The sequence below is a fragment of the Abrus precatorius genome, unplaced genomic scaffold (genome assembly GCF_003935025.1).
Source record: "Abrus precatorius isolate BTA unplaced genomic scaffold, Abrus_2018 Scaffold7, whole genome shotgun sequence".
NCBI lineage: Eukaryota > Viridiplantae > Streptophyta > Magnoliopsida > Fabales > Fabaceae > Abrus > Abrus precatorius.
In genome coordinates this window covers 32,266,115-32,286,741 of record NW_020874417.1, presented here as the reverse complement: position 1 = coordinate 32,286,741, position 20,627 = coordinate 32,266,115, and the positions used below count along the sequence as shown (strand labels likewise).

Sequence of the window (20,627 nt, the reverse complement as noted above, 5' to 3'; positions counted from 1 at the left end):
TAAATTTGTATTAAAATATGAAAATAAATTGTAAACATCTTTTTGGTAAAAGGAGAGGTAAAACAAATTGTAAAATTCTTTATTTTATACCTCTTGCCTCACATGAAAATAAAATAAAAACCTTTTTAAAATTTGTGCTAAATATTTATACATTTATTTATAACTTTGTATTATTTATAAAAATATATTTATTTATATAATATTTTTCAATCACTTTTTTCATATTAGAGTAATATTTATAAAATTATGTTTTTAAACCCAATCAAAATGATTTTTCTTAAACGTGTTTCTTATTTTTTTTTAAATTCACAGACAAACGAATATTGAGACATTTTTCATCTTATATTCAATACTAAAAAAAAAGTTAATATATCATATTATATGTACTTAATTATTATATGTCATTGTTATAAAAAATATATAATACAAGACAATTTATTGAAGGTCAAATCTCACTTATATATCTATATTTTAATATAGTAAGTTGATTGATTTTATTATTTTGTAAACTTTATCATTGATTAGTTATATTTATTTACTTAATTTATAAGTTTTCAACTAAATAATTTTATTTTATTTTTAAATAAAAGAACAAAGGAAAGTTTGAAACTAAAATAAAAAAATATGTAAATAAACAGGTTAAAATACAATAATATATTTATATATTTTTTTTATCAAGACTGTTCGATTAATCAGTGTCCATGTTTTTCAAATTTATTCAAATTCAGCATTAAATTGTCTGTTTCATTCAGTTATTTTTTTTATTATTTTGCTTTAATTCAATGTAATTTGTTTTTGTTTAATCAACTAGTAAATATTGTATGCATTATACGAGCACATATTGTTATACCATTAACTCACCAGAAAAAAAGTCGTTATCCTCATAAAAGAATGTTGTTATATTATTAATTGATTATTATTTTTTATTTATAAATTAGCACTGCAACAAATGTGGGAGAACAAGTTGGAATTGATTCTCAATTAATTAAGAATCATTAGCTGTAGCCAAGATTCAATATAATCCGCAATAATTATTAACAAAATAATCAAGAATTATTTTGCAATAATTATCATTTTCTATAAATCAAGAATTTTTATGACACTGTTTATTCTCATCTTTCTTCATTATACTAATAATTTTATGACACATTTTTCTCCCTCCTCTAATCTCTTTTCACGATTATAAAAATAATTTTGTTCATTTTTAATGTAAAAAAAATAAACTCCCTCTGTTTTTTCATTTTTTTTTCTGTATGGTGATTAATCCGTATTCAAGATAATATGCGTATCCAAAGTCCTTCTTCTCCTCAAGCTTCACGGTTCACCAACGCACTATCCACATGGACCCACCATAGAAGAAAAGCACTTTTTTAAACGCTGATTTCATCGAAAATCAACTTCAATTGCGTCTCCTTCACTTCAAATCCTACACTCTTCACTCCCTGTTGACTGTTATGGTGCGTCGTGTTTTCTATCTCGTTAACTTGTTCATCCTCCAATTCCTTATTCGCTGAGTCTTCCCAACTTGGAACGATTCCACCAAACGCGGTTTCTGCACCGATTCCCTGCAAGTCGATTGTTTTTGGATCCGATGGGTAGCATCGAAGACGAGGTTGCAATTTCAGGAGAGGGAGTGAAAGACACAGACACAGTGTATGTGGCGGTGGGAAAGAACGTGGAGAAGAGCCAACAATTGTTGCATTGGGCTGCTAAGAATTTTTCACACAAAAAAATTTGCCTTCTTCATGTTCACCGACCCAATTCCTTCAGTAAGTTCTTTTTCAATTTTGGATTTTTTTAAAATAAATGTAAAACTTTTTTTATTGGTCTGGTGGACTGTGGTTGTTTTCTCATCATCAATCGTTTGACAAAGGTGTCAAATTTTAGTGGAAAATTGGTGCTTGTTGGGTTTGAATAGTGCTAATTTGGGATCTTGTTTTTGGGTTGGATAACGTGTGTCTGTTGATTCTTCTCTCTTTTTTTAATCACTTAGAAAAAAAAATCTTGAGAACCCTTGTTGAAGAAGAAAGGATGATTGATAATACTGAATTGAAATCTTGGATTGGAGGGTGGAGCTGAGAAAGCAAATGATGGATTGTGTCGTTTTGCATTTATGGCTAGTAATTGATGAAGCTGTTTAGGTGATTCACTGATTGGAGTGGTGTTTGACTTGTGATAAGCATGTTGAAGAACATGGATAAGAGTGTAAATGAGTCATCTTGAGCACTTGAAGCTCGAGTTTGACTTGGGAAAAAAAGAAGATGAAGCTTAAGCTTGTCTCATTGATTCAAACAGGCTAAATATAATGCTTGGGATTGGCTTGTTTAAAAATATTAAGTTTGATCTCTTGTTTAACTTATTTCTAGTTGAATTATTATTTTTTACCTTTATTGAACCTCTTCATGAAGAATTTTTAAGTTGATTAATTTACTATTTAGTAGATTTTTAAGATGAAGTAAACATGGGAAGAGAAAGAGAGTGAAAGAATATGTTAAAACCCAAGTAATTAGAATTTATTAAAGGATAAAATATGTAAATTGTTATTATTCATAACCTTTTTCTTATCTAAAATTGTCATTTTTTGTGTTGCACATTCACTCACGCACTCCATGAGTTTCATGAGCCCTTTATGTTAAACTTATAAAACACGAGAATGACTCATTTATATTATTAAAATACAGCTTATAGCCAAGCTTGAGCTTGCCCGTTTAGTAAAAAAAAAAAAAAAGAAAGTTCACAAATAGCTCAAGTCATTTGCTCCACTAGAACAGGCCCTCTTTGATGAAAATATCAGCAAAGGACATGCTTATGAAAAATAATGGCTGTTTTGCTGTAATTGCTTAAGGATTGAGGAGGCATTGTAAAAGAAACTAAATACATGTCTTAGGTCAGATACTCATTATTTGTCTTCTTTCATCATATATGCTAATATTATGTTTTAGTGAAGCACAGTTCTGTGTCTGAAAATCAAAGAATGAGAAAAATAGAGAAAAAAGAAGAAGAAAAAACTATGTCGTCTACTTTGGTTCTGGCTTTTATTTCTGGTTCTGATGCAACTGCTTTAGTAAATACTAAGCTTGTTCCGGCTATCTTTGTCCTGGGTAGGGTAGGTCTTATCTGATTGTGTGGTAACATTTAACAAACTATCAACATTTTTTTTTCCATTTTTTTTCTATGGGCAGCGGACAGAATTCTTTCTGGGTCTGAAGACTCTGAACCCAAAGACCATGCAATCAAGGCATTCCAGGAGCATGGAAGACAAACAGTGCATGAACTTCTAGACCAATACATTCTCACTCTGGTTCCAGGAGGGGTATTATCTTTTTCTTATTTCCACTGAAAAATTATTGGCGCTGATATGTAGTGTAACTGTATTTATTTTATTAAAGAAATCCAATTTAAGCGTGCATTTTGTTCCTCTATCATTTTTAAAATGTGCAACATAATCCTTAAACTTCTTTAAGTGTGTGTGTTAGACTTTTAGCCATTCCATAATTTCCATCTAACATCAACAGAAATTGTCACACTCAAACTATGTGACCATTTTTCAAATTGGAAAGTTCAATTTACCTTCTCTTACTTATGTTCAACTCCACTTTGGTCCTTAAAAAATATAATAGTTTCTTTTAATGTGTGGGGATCATGGTGCATGTTTTTAAAGATTGAGAATCAAAGTTTACGTACATGACACTAAGAAGGGAAAATTGAACTTTTCCCTTTATTCTAATGGCAAGTAGATAGCACGATAAAGTTGTTACTACTTTCTCTAAAGCTTTTTGTGTGCTTTTAATTTTAAACAGTTGCAAGTAATGGTTATGGAAGATGCTTGTAATGCTAGTAACCATTTCTTGAAGAAGTCTAGACTTTTTTTTACATTATAGCATATGTGTATAGGTAACAGCCTATAAATTGTTGATTGAGATGGATGATATTGAGAAAGGGATCTCAAAAGCTATTGCTCAACACAACATTAGATGGCTTGTAATGGGAGCAGCAGCAGACAGATATAACTTAGGGTACCAATCCAAAGCTCAGTATCTTTTTATTTTAGTGCTCTGATTACTTTCCATTTTCCTTATCCTCTTGAAATTATGGTAAACTTGTGCTGTGAAACTGGGGCTACTTAAAGAAAAGAGAGTATAACTGACTGGTCTAGACGATCTCTGTCTCAACTTTTTTTGCGATAGGATTGTGTTTATGGCTTCCCTTTTCATGTTTTCATTTTTCAAATAAGGCTCTATCTTAATCCCCCTCCCAAAATATTACATTGATGTTCATGTTGTGTTCTGGTTTTGAAAAAACAATTATCACTAGAAATTTCCACTTGGCCTGAAGATATTGACAAGGACCTGAACTAGCTTTATGTTTAACCAAGTTTATAATACCATGCAAAAAAAAAAAAAAAGAAGCACAGAGTTGGATATTCAAATAAAAATTGATATTCTTGTCTGGTTAAATGAAAAATTACTTCATGAGTTTTCTTTCAAGTGTGACTGAGTTGTGTCAGTTGCATCTTTAATCATTACTGAGTCTGAACTATATGGTTCAAATTGCAGTAAACTGGCTAAGCAAGAGTCAGAGAAAGCTATTCTTGTGCGTGAACAAGCATTGCTGTCGTGTAATATTTGGTTCATTTGCAAGGGCAACCTCATATGTACTAGGTAAAAATTAAATGAAAATGACATTTGCAGTGAAATGACGTGATTGTAATGTCTGATCTGATGTGGACTGAATGGGTGTCGTTGTCAGTATCTGCAGAGCAGTTTATGATACAGAAGGATGTGTTGTTAAGAAACAGCTTTATTCAATCTTGTTTGTCTGCAAATTTTTTTATGCCTGAATGGTTTTATAATTAGAAAATAAATAATAATAGGTAAGGAAAAAAACACATTACAGGTAAGGAATTAGTGCAATAAAATGGGGAGAATTTGCTAAGATGGTTTGGACAAGACAAAGTGAATTCGTGCTGGAAAAGAACAAATGGGACCAAAACTCCAGCTGATTATATTGTTTCAGTTTTGATGCTCTATAGCAAGTTTTGATCTTTCCATATAGCTTTTTTACCATATTATGTAATGTTGGTAATAACTCTTTCAGTTGATAACAAGTACTGTCTCTCCACTTTTGTGAAATGTGCAAAATAAAACAGGGTATATAGTAAACATACTTCAGACATAGAGACCGCCCCTGCATTTTTGGTGCTCACTTCAAATACAGAAGCCAAACAATCAGACAAGGTTAAGTCAGAATCAATTCCTGATGCTTTGAAATACTTAGGTATTCTTGCTATATATTTCTTTTCTTCTATTTGTTTGTTCAGTTGTTCATCATTAATTTTAAAATGGCATAGGTATTTTTCAGCTCAAGTCTCATTTATCATTTTCTATAAGGATTGTTAGGGGAATAACTTTCGACAGGTTCGTGCAGATTCTGATGATATGGAGGAGGTCAAAAGTGTCAGTTCCTATCATTCATTAAATTCAAAATGGTCTTTTAATAGTGTCAAGGACAGGTCAAAGTTGGCAGATTTTCTGTTTCATGAGGTGAGAGGTGATTGTTCTCCTTCAAACATCATATAGAAGTTTCTTCTGTTGTCATGCTTCCCTTTACATTTTCTGGTGTGCTATTACTGTTTTATGGTAGGACTGTAGGAACTTTTTGTTCATGAATCTGCGCTTGAAAAGTTAAGTTATGATTTCTTGTAGAAGATCAGAGAGTATATTGAAAGGATTTTGGATATTGTTCTCAGTCTAGAAAAATATATTCATTTTTATCTCTAGTCTGGCATCTTCTTTCCATTTTAAACCAATTGGTAAATTTAAAATTGTTCATGATTTTGCAGGAGGAAAAAGAAGAGAGGGAACAAGAAAGTAAAGTCAATGGTAGACTGGAAAGAACTATTGTAGATGCTAAGAGCATGAAACGAAAAGGATATGAAGAGGCATTAAAGAGATGGAAAGTAGGAAACAGCACTATGGAGGTTGATATCAAGCAAATTATGTCTTTACTTAGATAAATAAAAAATAAATAAAAGATAGTTTATTTCTTCTAATGGTGTCTCAGGTTGGTTTCTTAAATTTCATTCCTTGGTTGCTATTTGGGGTATAATATTTTAAAATAAGAAAATAGTATGTTTCATCTGACTACTTTGTAGTTAACCTGGCTCAAAGATCATGGTTTGTCAGTTTGAAGAAGGCTGGATGTAGTTTAGACTTTTTAGTTCTTCAATATAGAAAGATATTTTGGACAAACATTTTCCTCTCAAATTGGGTCAGATGATCAGACACAATGCCTTCATCACCTGCATCCTTCTCACCATTACATTATGTAAATGATACTATGGGTTAAAACAAAAGCCAAATTATCAGATATAAAGAATCAACATTTTGATGTGTCAAATGCCTTTGCTTGTCCTTGTCCATATAGACAAGCATGCTTGCATATATGTATAACATGATTCTGTTCTTCTCCTGAAACTTGCTTCAACTTGGATTTTTACAGGATGAAACATTAGAAGGCCAGTGCGCTAAGGAGATAAGCAGAAGAAAAGAAGTTGAAGAACAATTGGCGATGGAAAACAAAGAAGTACAGGAAATGAAGAATCAGCGAAATGAAATCATGGATGAATTGCATATGGTCCAAGACCAAAATTCAGCACTTAAGAACCAAATTTCTGAGTCCCAGCATACGGTAACAGAGTTGGAGGAAAAAATCATATCAGCTGTGGATCTCTTGATAAGTTTCCGGGAAAAACGAGATAAGCTTCGGATAGAGCATGCAAATGCAGTTAGGGAAGTCAAAATGCTGAGAAAATTTGGGAAAACACATACTGCCTTCTCTTATAGGGTAGAATTCCCTGCATATTCTTTCATGGAAATCAATGAAGCAACCCATGATTTTGATCCATCTTGGAAGATTGGAGAGGGAAGGTATGGAAGTGTTTACAAGGGACTGCTTCGCAACATGCATGTTGCAATTAAAATGTTACCCTCTTATGGTTGTCAGAGCCAATTGGACTTCCAACATCAGGTACTCTTATACTGTCTATTAAATAGTGTCTATTTGATAGTCTGAATATTAGAGTATCAGTAATGCAGTAATGCTCATTAAAAAACTAAAATGGTTTGTTATAGTTTTTACTTGATTAATATTTATCATTTTTACTCTTTCCAAAGGATTTCTGTGTCATGTTATAATATGATGGGAACACTTCATAACCGTATTCTACCCGACTCATTTTCTAAAGATGTTTGGGTAATTTGATGTATTTTTGAGAGAAAGGAATTATCAGCATGGTCGATTTTTTTAATAAACTTTAAGTCTTCAGAGTTCTATTCTCTTTTAACTTTATAGCTTGTTCTAATTGGTTCCTCTTATCCAATTAAAAAATATATTAAAAATTCCAAGCTTATGATCTTCAAGTATCTATGGGATTAAATTATATTGAGTGATTGGTCCAAAAACTTGATTGAATGTATCTGTTGTAGATTCTGCTAATGCGAGGAACTCAAAATTTTTTTTGCACTGGCTATATTGTTGATTGAATTTCAGGTAGAGGTTTTGAGTAGGGTAAGGCATCCAAACCTGTTAACACTAATTGGAAGCTGTGCAGAGTCTAGGTCACTTGTGTATGAGTACCTAAACAATGGAAGCCTTGAAAGCCACCTTGCCCGCAAAGACAAGAATCCTCTTCCATGGCAAATTCGAATATCCATTGCTACTGACATATGCTCTGCTCTAATCTTCCTTCACTCCAGTGAGCCTTGTATTATCCATGGGAATTTGAAACCTAGTAAGATTCTCCTTGATGCTAATTTTGTTGCCAAACTCGGAGACTTGGGCGTTCCTTCTTTAGTCCAGCAAGGTGTGGATTCAGTTGACACAAGCACAGTATGTAATAACTTGAATGAAAGTCTGGCGTATGTGGATCCAGAGTATCTTGTCTCTGGCAAGTTTACACCAGAATCAGATGTATATTCCTTTGGAATCATATTGTTACAACTTCTAACTGGAAGACCACTTTCGGGGTTAATTAGAGATATGAAATGTGCATTGGAAAAGGAAAACCTTAAAGCAATATTGGACATTTCAGCTGGTGAATGGCCACTTTTTCAAACCAAACAGCTGGCATATTTAGCATTGAGGTGTTGTGGAAAGACTTGGTTGAACCGGCCAGACCTTGTGTCAGAAATCTGGAGTGTTCTTGAACCATTCAAAGCTACTTGCATCAACATGTCACCATGTTTGACTTCAAAGAAGCTTCAACGTGCTCCTTCCCATTTTGTCTGCCCCATTCTCCAGGTGAAGATCATAAATTGTTCCAAATGCATTTTTCTAAAAAAGAGAAAAATAGTTTATAGATTAAGGAAACTGCCAGATAACCAGGGCTTCTTCTTCTGGTCTAAACTTTTGACAGAACAGGTTAGCATACTTATTAACGATTGGATAGATTAGTGATCCTTACAACTGTAACTTAGCCAATAATCACTCTCAAATCTGTTTGAATTCTGAAAAAATGATTCTGCATGTTTTAGTTGTGTGGCACTATTATTTTATATAAGCAATTAAGGGGTGGTCCGGTTATTCCTTACTCTGCCACCTCTTGCAAATTAGCAGTTGTAATAGCAGGCTTATTCTCACAATCATAGTTGTTATAGCATTGGGTTTCCGTAGGGTTACTTTCCTATTAATGATAATCATAGTGTTTGTTTTTTCGGTTTTGCAGGAAGTAATGGAAGATCCATATATAGCTGCAGATGGCTTTACATATGAAGCAGAGGCAATAAGTGGATGGTTGAATAGTGGTCACGACACTTCGCCCATGACAAACCTCAAGCTTGAACACACAGATTTGGTACCTAATTATGCTCTGCATAATGCAATTCAGGAGTGGCAACAACAGTGAACCTTTTTCATCGTACATTATACTTGCACATATTATACTGGTGTAAATCACACTTATCCTGTAAAAGAAATTTCTAAAGTGCGCAAGTAAGGGTGTATTCGCACATGAATTTTAGCAACTTCAGATTTTAATGCACTTTAAGATCACCATACACCCTTACTCTCTTACTTTAGAAACTTCCACTTTAAAAGTGTCACGTCCTAATACCTTGATAGCAAGTTCAGATGGAGAAGGGAGGAAAAGAGAGGGCAAGGGAAATTTTTAAGTAAACCTTTCCCTTGATTCAGACCTTTCTAAACTGAGGGGTTATCATGTATATAAGAAGCCTTATTCATTATTATGAGCATTTTAAAAAGTTCGCCAAATTTGAATGATTAACATATAAACTAGTCATGAAATTTCCCTTTCTTTTTAAAGGAAATTTGATTGCTGATTTTTCCAAGATATCAATAAAATATCACACGTGTTTCGAAACTTAATTTATTCAAATTTTCTGTTGATTGATTTCTAATCTTTCTATTTTTTATCATTTATTTCCCCATTTTTTGGATGCCTTGAAGTATTTCAAACATATTAGATATAATTAAGGTATGAAATTTATAATTAATCTCTTCAAATTAGACAAATACATTTTAATTACGAAATGTTTATGTAATTACAGCAAAAGATTGTGCAAAAGAAATGTAATTACAACAAAGGTTAATTAAGTTTTCAAAGTAACTTATCCTTAATTATCAATAAATGTGTAATATGATTTATGGAATACTTTAATTAATACTTTACATAAGTAAAAATTTAGAGTACTGAGGAAAATAATTAATATTGATTGCCAATATCATGTGCTAGTTTATCTTCTCCATGACCTGACTTGGAGGATGCAATTTACCATATCATGTCAACATCCGGATGCTAGTATTGAAATTGTAGAGTGGACAGACAAGATCAGGGGCCAACCCTTGTCCATGTTGTTGCCGTTTAATTCCATCCCGAAATGGACTGAAACGACGCTGACGTTTACCTGAAAACCACGTGCAGTTCCTCAAACAATCACGTGCCCCCTCACTCCTTGGAATGAAAGTGGCGGGGTTGTGAGTTGTGACCGGAGACCGAAGCAGAATTCAATACCACGTACTTTCACGCGCAACACGAGCGCGTAGTTTAAATCTTCACCGTATTAACGATAATAATTAGTTATTTAAGAATTTATTTTTATTAATTTATGTTTTGATTTTGAAATTGTTTCTTGTTAGAAACGTTTTTCGCCCTACTACTACTGCAGCCTGCACGAACGACAGAGAGTTCTCTCCTATACGCCATTTTCTCGCGTTTTCTCGACGATTTTCCTTCCAGCCAAACACTCTCAATCCCTTGGCAGCCTGTTGCGCTTTCTTTTCGGATCGTCATCAGTGAATTTCTCCGGCCTCCAAGCGATCTCTTCTTCATCCTTCCTCCCTTGTACGTGATCCGCTGTCACTTTACTTAACTTTCTCCAACTCGATCGTAGATCACGTTCTTTGAAATTGTTCTATTATAGTTTTTTTAATATGTTTACCTTTCAGCATTTAAATAGTTGAGGATGAAAGAGAAGCTTCAACATGTGAGGTAGCTTATGTTTACGAAAGATCGTGATTACTGTGGTCGATAATTGTGTTTGGTTTAGTGAATCGTAATTTAATTGGGGGTTTTGAGTGCATACCAATTGAGAATGCGAGAATATAAACTTCCTTGTTAATGAAGTGAGCGAACATGATTATAGTGTAATTTCTACATCGATCTATTGTCCACTGGTTGAATTTCGATATGTTTTTATTTTTTTCTCCGACTTAATGTGTTACGAGATTTGATTTTCAGTTTTATATGGCGTGTGACAATTTATTTGTTTGTTAGTTTGGCATCGGTCTAGGAATATGCAATTTGCATCATTCCCGCGCCCTCCTGACTATGTCTTGACAAATTTTATTAGTTACTTTGAAATTCAATTTGTTGAATATGTGTAACTTACATCTTTTTCTTTCCATTGATTTTAAATTTATTCCCATTTTTACGTGTATAATTTTATGTTTTCTGCAGTGGGAACTTGTAAAGTTCTTGGTAAACTTTTTGTCTGAATAGATGCCAGTTGCAAAACTCACGGCCTCTGGCAGTTCTGATTTCACAAAAACAGATGACGGAAATGATTCTTTAGATACTATAATCAGACAAGCAATTGGAAAAGAACCTTTCCTTTCCTTTCCCAGGGCCGGTGACAGCCCAGTACAGTGGATTCAATTACTTCATGCTTTAGATCAGCAAGGTATTGGAAATTAATTTAGAGATTATATTTGAGGGGTCATTTTAAGGGCATTTAGGTAACATCAATTTGTATAAATTTAACCTTTATCGGGTAAGGAAATGTGTTAGCCATGTGGACACTAGTGTTCCCTACTGGCCTATTCAAGGCTGGCAAAATTATATGTAAAATATATCATAAATAGCTTTTAAAATTGTTTCTGGTGCATCTGATTCTAAACACAGACATTCTAATAAAATCTCATTTGTTTGACAGAACTTCCAGGGTGGCCTTTGCTCTCTCCTGTGAAGGTTCAGTTACAGAAGTGTGACAAGTGCTCTCGAGAATTTTGCTCTCCAATTAATTATAGAAGACATATACGAGTACACCATCGACTGAAAAAGCTTGATAAGGTTATCTTTATATCTAAAACTAGAAGCAGTCACCTACCACAGTAGTGCCCTTTGTTTATGCTTTGGCCCCGTGTGTATTTTCTAGTTTGTTTGTTTTCCTATTCTTCCTCATTATTGCCTAATGCTTCATTGCTTCTTACCCATTGTAGGACTCTAAAAAAAATAGGGATCTTTTGGGGGCATATTGGGATAAGGTAATTTTTCATCACTATGAATTTTATAGTTATATGAAGAATACATCTTGTTTCCATGTGCTGATTTTTCCTAATTTGTGTAGCTCTCTGTAGAAGAGGCAAAGGAGGTTGCGTCATTCAAGAATGTGATGCTGGAGGTAGTACCTTTTTGCTCCTTGCATGACTAGTTTTTTTCTACCTGAAGATATTTTTATTGTGATTTGCCTTGCTCGCCTACTTGTGATATGTCAAATATATTAGGTTATGACTAGTAGAATGAAAGTGGGGGGCAATTGAGTGCATGAGGCCTCTCCAATCCACTTCTTCACACTCTCAATTCAAATAAGATGAGCTCTAGTTGGTTTGTCATATTATAAGATTTTGGAGACATTAAATTCTTTCATAAAATGCTCTTCCATTTATGCTATAGTTTCTTTAGCTGAATTTTGTTTGATTGTTGAAGTTCTTTTAATTGCCATATAGATTAGAAAACTTTCTTCCGTTTGTTGAAAGGTTATAGGTGTCTTTTCAATCATGAAAATGACTTTTAGAACCTCGTATGGCTCAGCTGTCTCTTTAGGTTCACTTCTTTTCAGCTCTTATTCATTGCTTTTCACTTATCCCTTTTTTTCCCCTTAATTAATCAAATTACCTGGTATTCTTGTTTCTCCCCCATTGAAAATGCTTTTCAGGAAGTTCCAGGGTCTTCAATTTTAAAGGCTTTGACTACTATAAGAAAACAAGGATTTTCTTCCTTTCCGCAGTATTATCTGAGGTCTGGTTCAGCTCTTTTGGTAAGAAACATTGTTGTCTTGTTCAATTATTCATGCTGGTTATTTTTTTCCGCTACTTTCCTTTGGTATATTAACCCAATATATCTAAATTGTTTACAGGATATTGTTCAATCCAGACCTTCTAGTTTTCCTATATCTTCCCAAGAGTTGTTCAGTATCCTTGACGATTCTAGTGAAAAAACATTTTTATGTGGATCAGCAGTGTCCATGCAAAGATATGTTTTTGATGGAGAGGCTGGAAAGATTGGTCTCGAACCAAAAAACCTAGTTGCTTGCACAAGTTTCTTGCTGGAGCAGAAATTGGTAATTGCTTTTCCTAAATTAAATTTTGTTCCATTTACCGACAAATTTCTCTTCCTGCCCCCACCCCCCTGCTCTTTCTCATGTAGATTTTGCCAGATTTTCCTCTGTTTTAGACAAGATTGTGGGTTGGCACCAATGTAATTTTGTTGGTATCTATAAGTTAAGTTTATTTGTTGCATGATTCATTGAATGGCATAAACTTGTGTAAGGGGGCATGTTAGTGATAGTTTTTAGGAGTGCTGGTCATTAACAAAACCTTTAGTTTGTATGAATGCAGTCTTCATCTATATCAAACATTAGCTATGAACAAAACAGTGGTTTTTCAATCAGATTTCTGTTGTATCTTTATTGGTGATAATGGGACAAGATCAATTCAAATGATCCCTATTCGTTTTGGCTTCTTCCCAAGGAAGGGTGGATTTCTTCCCAAGGAAGGTTGTTCCACCCGACCCATGTTTTACTGTGCTGCTTTTAAAGTAATTTTCATAGAAAGGGTCTAAAAGGTTGGTTTAGATGCACAACAGTCCACACTTCAATCCTGATTGAGAGTTTACATAGGTAGATTGTAGAGATGTATTTAGGTACCATTTTCCACAATTGCACAAAAGAGAGATTGAAGAGTAAAAAGGGGAAAATAATGTGAAACAATATTTTGGCATTCGAGGCTGCTGAAAAGCATAAGCAATTCTAATGTTATGTCTCTTTTTAGGAATTGACTCATGAATCCAGCACATAGCTTGTTATATGATTTGATTTTGAAGAAAAAAGATTTCCCAGCGAAATCAAAGTTCCCGGCATACCTGTATGTTGTATGCTTGTTATCTGCTTACATCAGACCTTATTCTATTATAACTAACCCAAAAATTGTGGTTTTCTTAGTTAGTCCTAGTTACAGTAATGATAAAATATGAATTTCCTTTCACATAGGTGAAGGAATGGCTTGCTGACAAGGATGCTGAAGCATTGAGATGCCAAAAGCTACTGGTGGAGGAGGAGGAAGCTGCTCAGAAAAGGTATATTTAGGGCTATAATTTGTTCGTCCTTGAATCTATCCTTTGTGATGCCTTTTCCGAATCCTTCCTTTTTCTAGGCTTTATTGATATCAGGTCATGTTGTCTGCTCTGAGTGATTCTTGATTTTCATTTCAATTTTTAGGTTTTTGAGGAATGGCAAATATTTCAAGGGCTTGTTGGGTTGAGTTTCATATATATATATATATATAAAGTATGGCAAATGTTAACCAGGGCACTGGTTAAGAAATTGAAAGCAAAAAAGTTTTTTGTCAAAAAATGTTGTTAATGCACCTCCTCTTGTGATTTTCAGTACATCCCAATGTGATTTCCAATGAAAATTTTCTATTCTTAATTTCTTAAAGACACTAATTAGCAAAATTCAAAAGGTGAAGTCTAATCTTCAATTTATTTTTGTCTTGCTTTAAAAGTTTGTCTATAGTTTTGGGTGCTTGATTTTTATCGTCCTCCTTTACAGGGAAGTCACCTTGATTGAATGAAATTTAGGATTCAGGTTGAGCTTGAACATAACCGTTTTTTATAATTTTTTTAAAAGCTGAAATGAGGGAATTCATATAACCATTGAAACAAACAAAGCTTAAAAGAATCTAACTTGGTTTTACTGGCCCTTCTGCAATTGAGAGAGACAAATTTCCAGTTGATAAACAAGAATCAGGTTCTAAGAAAGACTGGGGTGTTATAATCACACAGCATAACACAAAAGCATAGTTTTAGCAAAAAGTGAACAGTCCAACTGCACAGACAGCACCATAATGATTTTCACCGAGTTTACCCACTGTGCTGTTCGCTGATTTATAGATACTTCTAGAGACCAGAGCAGACTTAAACTTGACATATAATATGATTATGCAATGACTAATATTTATCATTCGTCTGATTTTATAATGACTTTTGTCACTCTTGATGTGCTATATAATAAAGTTGCAATCTACATTGTTTTAATTATTTTTGGATAGTTGATAAAATAATCTTGTTTTTAAGTTGTTTATTCAGCAAAGCCAATAACGTACTAAAGATGTTGGTCAAAATATTCTCTCTTGTAAACCAGTCATTGTACGAATAGGTTCGTTATTTATTTTTTTCCCTATACTTATAGACAAGTTGAGATTTTAGAGCGGAAACGCCAGAAAAAGCTTAGACAGAAAGAACACAAGGCAAGGGAACGACTCGAAGATTACTCAGAAATTAAAGCGAACATAAGCAGCACAGGAGACGATGAATCGCCAGCAGAAGTATCGTTTGGTACATGTGACTTTGAAGCACATAATCCAGATATATTTGCGGATCATTCCCCTTCATCTCATGTAACTCCTCTCTGCCTAGACATTAATGAAGGTATAGAAAGGGATACATTGTCAGGGTATGATTGTGACTCTGATCAGTATATAAAGCGACAGATATCAAAAACACATAATCGCCGGCGCACAGTGGCTGCCAGGCGGCAGGGGCTGCCGAAATCGCAATGGGCTAGAGCCAATGGTTTGCATGCAAGCCAGAATTCTCAAATGTCAAAGCTTGGAGTTATTAAAAAACATGGAATCAATCGTGATCAAAGGGCAGCTCCTATAGTTAATAGTAGTAAAGTTTGGAGCCGAAAACCTAAACCAGAAACTAATGGGGTGGTTTTAAAAGCCAAACTGCAGAAAGAACCTGAGAAAGGTAAGAATCATGAAGTTTTGATAGGATCTGTGTCTGTTAGTCTGGGTAATTGCGGTCAGTCAGAAGGAAATTTTGTGGCATCCCAGCGGGACTGCTTGGTAGAGAATCTGGCCAAGCAGAATACTACTCAGGAGAAGCCAATGAAACTCGATTCCTCTCAGGGAGGCAACAGTCGGTTAACAGTTAAGTTTTGGAGGCCTGTTAGTCAGCATGGAACTAAAGATCCATTGCCACTTCAAAGTGGTGGGACAGAAGCTGATGTAGTTAATGGAAAATATGACCAAAATTCGTCAGGTTCAAGCAATATAAGGTTGTGTAGTCTAAACGGTAGTGGTATTGATTTTGGGAGCAGTTTTCCCGATACTGGGGCTAATATAGATTCAGGAAGTTTACGGTTATCCAGCCATGCTGCCAAAGCCTTTCTTGCACAAAGTAAGCTTTACTACTTGATACATTTCCATGTTTGTTTTGTTCTGCCGTACTGGCAGTGTGATTAAATTCTTGGCTTGGTCTTAACTTCTTCGACATAATCAAAACCATTGTCGTGCAGGATGGAAAGAAGCTATCTCATCAAACCATGTGAAGTTGGTTGTTTCACCTGATTTTGAACCTCGTGGAGGCCAGCTGGTAAAGGATTGTGACCAATCAGCATGTCCATCATCTAATGCGGACAGATGTAGCATTCTTGCAAATACAGAGAACCGGTTGCCTGCAACCTCCGGAGTTGCTGAACCCACCAAACCCAGAACGAAGCCTGACAAGGGAATCAAGATAAAGTACATTCCCAAACAAAAAACAGCAACCGAGTAAGAAGTAACTGAAGAAATTGGATTATTTAATTATGGGAGATACGCAGAGATTTCTCGCCAATTAATTTATTAGCAGAGGTTCCAGTTTTATCGATGGTCTTCTGTCAGAAAATTGAAGGAAGGTTTTGCCGGAAAGTCTTTTTATATTCCGCCCTTTTCCTTCAAATCATAGGGGGCTTGTGCATTAAGTTTATTTTTTCTTGTGGCATTTTTACCAAAATTTTGTGTAATAAACTTGGTTAGTTATTATAAAAGGGCATCCTTTATTTTCTCTTGGGATACAAAGGGCATCCTCTTTAACTGGCAAACAATTTTCCCTGCTACCCTTTTTCCGGGCATAATTGTTACATTGGTCAATAATTCTATTACTGAGACAAAGCAGAATTCCTGAGTAGTGTGCCCTGGCACTCTTTCATTGTCTCTATTCTCAGCAGTTTTATATGAGTGGTCAAGTTCTTTAATTTGGTGGATTTAATAGTCACATAATCATGTGAATATATCTTTTTAGAAATTTCAACTATCTATAAAAAGATTGTGTTTAAATAAATGTTTTTAAAAATATATGTTGAAGAATATTAAATAATCAAAATGTATATATATAATTAGAAATCATAAAATTTAATATATTTATACATTAAAATTCATTATTTTTGTTATTAAAAATTATTATTTATTAATTTTTTATCATATTTATTTAGAGATAAGTAAAAAAATTATTAAGTACGGCTCTACCTTAGAAAAGAATCTATTTATTATATTAGAGATATAAAAGTATGATATTTTTTTAAGAATGACCTCTTATCGTTGAATTAAAAAAATATTAAAATTAATAAAAATTTATTATACGATAATATTTAGAATATATTTTAAAAATTTTTATAATATTAAGTGGTTAAATTGATGTTTTAAATATTAAACAAATAAATATATTTACTTATATGAGTAATGAATGAATATTTTGTCAACGTAAATTTCATTATAAATAAGAGTATAAAAAATGATAATTAAAATATTACAAAATAAATTTTTATTTTTTAAAATAAAAAATATTAACAATTATTCTTATTAAAAGAACTTAAAGAGTCGAAGTTATTTTTTTAAAAGTTTAAAATTTAAGTTTAAGGGTTGAGAATAACAAAATTACAGAAACAATATTACACAGAACATTATATTATAATTTTGACTATAAATTTATTAAAATGAAGGTTTATAAGAGTTAAAATTATTTTCATAAAGTTAAATATTTCTTAAAAATAAAATTTAATATTTTGAAAAATTATAAATCCTTTTAAATGCATAGAGTTTATGTGTAAGGAAGGATGCGAAGAGTACTGCAAAATTACAAGGACCGAAGTATGCCGCGCAGTTCTTAACCTAACTTAAACTGGGCGCACACAGGATCAGGAACAAGAATGCCTCGACCGGTAAACCATGTATCGGAAAGAAAAAGTATTTAAATTTTCATCAATATTTCTTGTTGGGTTGTTATCATCAGAAGATATAATACAATATTTAATTATTGAATTTTCAACTCGTGTGTAAATTTGGAGTTTATCTATTCAATCTTTGGAGCCTGTTTATGCAGCTTTTGTAATTTGCGTTATGCAAAAATTGATTATTTTGCTCTCCTCACAAAAGTGTACCCAAACAGGCACGAGGTAGTTGTCCCAAATGTCTTTTCCGTATGGACACAAAAATGCCTATTTCTAAGGCTACGCTTAATCCTTTCTCGCGAGTCACAGATAAACGTCAAAAACATGGTTTGGAGGCCTCTGAATATAAACTGGTGATTTTCCCGAGACTGCTCGCGTCACGTGGTCGAGAGTGAATCACTTCCATTGTTATAGTTAGAAGTTACCGAACAATCTCAAGGCCACCAACACTTGTGATTAACATCCACAATTAACTAAGGACACGTGTCACAACTATAAACATAAATATGCCACGCACACCATCACCCTTACCTTCAATCTCATATGAATCTGCCATTTGTCCACCATTCCCACCGCACCATCCAATCTTATCTTCTTTATTCTCCCACATTTCTCATACCCAATTTTCCCTGGTAAAATGCTTCCAATATTTTCAGTTATTTCCATCTCATCGTTTTAATCACATCCTCTTGCCACCCAGATTCCCATTTTGCTCACAGATCAAGGAAAAAAGCAAAGTAGCCCAACAATAAATAGTTCTTCCTTTTATTCACACATCTTCTCACTCAGTAGCTGAACAAAATGTCAGGTGGAGTTGGTCCAACAGGCTGTGACATTAGCCTCCCAAATGAACATGAAATTGATCACAAAGAACAGCAGGACCATTCACTCAAGAATCTTCACAAACCTCAAACCACTCCACGCAAAGCTGGTTTCCTCTCTTTCCGCCAACTCAATTGCTTGGCTTTGGTCATTGTATTATCTGCCAGTGGCATGGTAAGTCCTGAAGACTTTGCCTTCGTGGTATTCTCCATTATTTATATGTACTTTATATCAAAGGTGGCTTTCCCATCTCTTCACCCATCAAATGAACCATCAGTTTTCAACCCACAAAACAAGCTTCTTCGCCTTTATGTGTTAGTTGGGGCCATCATCGGACTATATGCTCCCATAGCTTATATCTTACAGGGAATATTTGAGGGTGATAAGCATGGGATTAAAGCAGCAGCACCCCATGTTTTTCTCTTGGCTAGCCAAGTGTTCATGGAAGGGGTGGCATTCTCTGGAAGGTTCTCAACTCCAATAAGAGCTTTTGTGCCTGTCTTTTACAACTCAAGGAGGATTTTCACTATTGTTGATTGGCTTAGGAGTGAGATCTACAAGGCTGATGAACAGCACAGTGGATCTGATAGGAGAATCTATGTTGGGAGAGCACTTGCTGTAGCTAATATGGCCTTCTGGTGTTTCAATTTGTTTGGATTTCTTTTGCCTGTTTATCTTCCAAAAGTTTTTAAGTTGTATTACTCTGGCCACAAAGAGAAGTGAACAAGGACAAGGGGGCATGTTTTATGTTTTGATAGGGTATTATGTATTTTATTTGTTTAAGGTCTTGAACCTTAAGTTCCTGCTGGTTGGTGTATGATATTTACATAGTAAATATATTTGGCCGCAGAGATGTGTACTCTCCTACGTGGCATATTTTGTTTTTGTTGTTCTTTGCATTGGTCATTTAGAAAGATTGGAACAGATACTCCAGCAGCCAGCAGCAAGCACGAGCTAAGTTTCAAATTAAGTTAAGCAACATAATAAGGATTTATAACTTAATATTCTAGAATTTTAGGTTAGATGTGGTATTTATTTTGTTTGTGTGTGTATGATTTATTTGTGATTCATTAATAAAAAATTATATTTTAATCCTCTTTTATGTTTCAACACGAGAAAAAATGATGGAAGAGATTAAAGTTATGAATAAAAAATATTAATAATGACAACATTCCTATCAAACCTAATGCTATAAGATGTTTGTGTAATATTCACTTGAATGCCCAACACAAACAGGGACAAAAGAGATGATAGAGATTAAAATTATGAATCGAAGTATTATTCATCACATGAGTTCTTTCAAAGTTATAATTGGTCTCATGAAAAATATAAAGTTTGTTGGTACCTTTATACTAGTATGAAGTCCAATAAGGTAGGGGATGATATATGCCGGAAGGTAGTTGTTGGCAAAAAAATGGCAACCTCTTCCTCTATTTATTTAATAGAACCATCCACAGTTTGAGTCAGATGAAGACTTTCATCTACGCATGTCAAGTGCAAGTACAATATATCACTAAACTATCTACATGGACAAAATTTATTTGTTCTAATTTGTTTAGATAAAATTTAATTACTTTATAAATTTCCTTGGCATCGTTCTATTATTATTTCTTTTTTTTTTTGTTAGACAATCTCATGAAATTACTATATGCAAAACAAACAAAAAAAATTATGAATTTACTAAAGTGGAAATGAAAACTAGAACATATACTCTGTTTATGCATCAAAATTCTAAAGTTAATTGTTTAAATTTATTTTTTAATTATAATAAAGGATAAAAATAAACATAAAAGCTTGTATTTTCTACAAAATAAATTCACTTCCCTGAATTTTCTAAAACAGGAAATACTATTACATTTTATTTCATTCTCAAAATAGTATTAATTTTTAATACTAATTTCAATATATATAGTTGAACACTAAAAAAAATCTAATACAATTTTTAAAATTTTTTCAAAGTTTTGAATATTATCCTAGTAATTTTTTTTGGGTTGAGATTATCCAAGTAATAATACA

General features: G+C 33.5%; 3 protein-coding genes across 11 annotated transcripts; all 3 read left to right on the top strand.

Moving 5' to 3' along the window:
* The first annotated feature begins 1,253 nt into the window (after positions 1–1,253).
* Positions 1,254–9,385, top strand: LOC113871315 (U-box domain-containing protein 32). Of its 6 annotated transcripts, none has more exons than XM_027508350.1 (10): positions 1,254–1,769; positions 3,183–3,313; positions 3,895–4,016; positions 4,557–4,661; positions 5,150–5,277; positions 5,428–5,543; positions 5,843–5,980; positions 6,502–7,029; positions 7,552–8,301; positions 8,726–9,385. In XM_027508350.1, exons 1-10 carry the CDS (start codon positions 1,592–1,594, stop codon positions 8,903–8,905), a joined length of 2,376 nt encoding a protein of 791 aa, XP_027364151.1. In that variant the 5' UTR covers positions 1,254–1,591; the 3' UTR covers positions 8,906–9,385. The 6 variants fall into 6 exon arrangements, with proteins under 6 accessions (XP_027364151.1, XP_027364152.1, XP_027364153.1 ...); XM_027508351.1 differs by having other exon boundaries at positions 1,321–1,769; positions 3,186–3,313; positions 8,726–9,265; XM_027508352.1 differs by having other exon boundaries at positions 1,321–1,769; positions 6,502–6,997; positions 7,556–8,301; positions 8,726–9,225.
* Positions 8,788–16,745, top strand: LOC113871317. 4 transcript variants are annotated; one of them, XM_027508358.1, is made up of 11 exons: positions 10,148–10,360; positions 10,976–11,198; positions 11,460–11,587; positions 11,737–11,781; positions 11,865–11,918; positions 12,453–12,554; positions 12,654–12,857; positions 13,785–13,870; positions 14,985–15,979; positions 16,098–16,166; positions 16,245–16,608. In XM_027508358.1, the coding sequence occupies exons 2-11, from the start codon at positions 11,018–11,020 to the stop codon at positions 16,355–16,357; spliced, it is 1,977 nt and encodes a 658-aa protein (XP_027364159.1). In that variant the 5' UTR covers positions 10,148–10,360; positions 10,976–11,017; the 3' UTR covers positions 16,358–16,608. The 4 variants fall into 4 exon arrangements, with proteins under 4 accessions (XP_027364157.1, XP_027364159.1, XP_027364158.1 ...); XM_027508356.1 differs by lacking the exon at positions 10,148–10,360 and adding an exon at positions 8,788–8,854 and having other exon boundaries at positions 11,451–11,587; positions 16,098–16,745; XM_027508357.1 differs by having other exon boundaries at positions 11,018–11,198; positions 11,451–11,587; positions 16,098–16,745.
* Positions 16,746–18,322: 1,577 nt separating this feature from the next.
* LOC113871320 lies at positions 18,323–19,484 on the top strand. The gene has a single exon (XM_027508365.1). It carries the CDS (start codon positions 18,591–18,593, stop codon positions 19,332–19,334), a length of 744 nt encoding a protein of 247 aa, XP_027364166.1. The 5' UTR covers positions 18,323–18,590; the 3' UTR covers positions 19,335–19,484.
* The last annotated feature ends 1,143 nt before the right edge of the window (positions 19,485–20,627 follow it).

Coding starts and splice junctions, on each gene's coding strand:
- LOC113871315 (XM_027508349.1), top strand. CDS start 1,592: ATGGGTAGCATCGAAGACGAGGTTGCAATTTCAGGAGAGGGAGTGAAA. Junction 3,314..3,894: donor TCACTCTGGTTCCAGGAGGG/GTATTATCTTTT, acceptor ATATGTGTATAG/GTAACAGCCTATAAATTGTT. Junction 4,017..5,149: donor GCAGACAGATATAACTTAGG/GTACCAATCCAA, acceptor AAAATAAAACAG/GGTATATAGTAAACATACTT.
- LOC113871317 (XM_027508356.1), top strand. CDS start 11,018: ATGCCAGTTGCAAAACTCACGGCCTCTGGCAGTTCTGATTTCACAAAA. Junction 12,555..12,653: donor GGTCTGGTTCAGCTCTTTTG/GTAAGAAACATT, acceptor AATTGTTTACAG/GATATTGTTCAATCCAGACC. Junction 12,858..13,784: donor TCTTGCTGGAGCAGAAATTG/GTAATTGCTTTT, acceptor CCTTTCACATAG/GTGAAGGAATGGCTTGCTGA.
- LOC113871320 (XM_027508365.1), top strand. CDS start 18,591: ATGTCAGGTGGAGTTGGTCCAACAGGCTGTGACATTAGCCTCCCAAAT.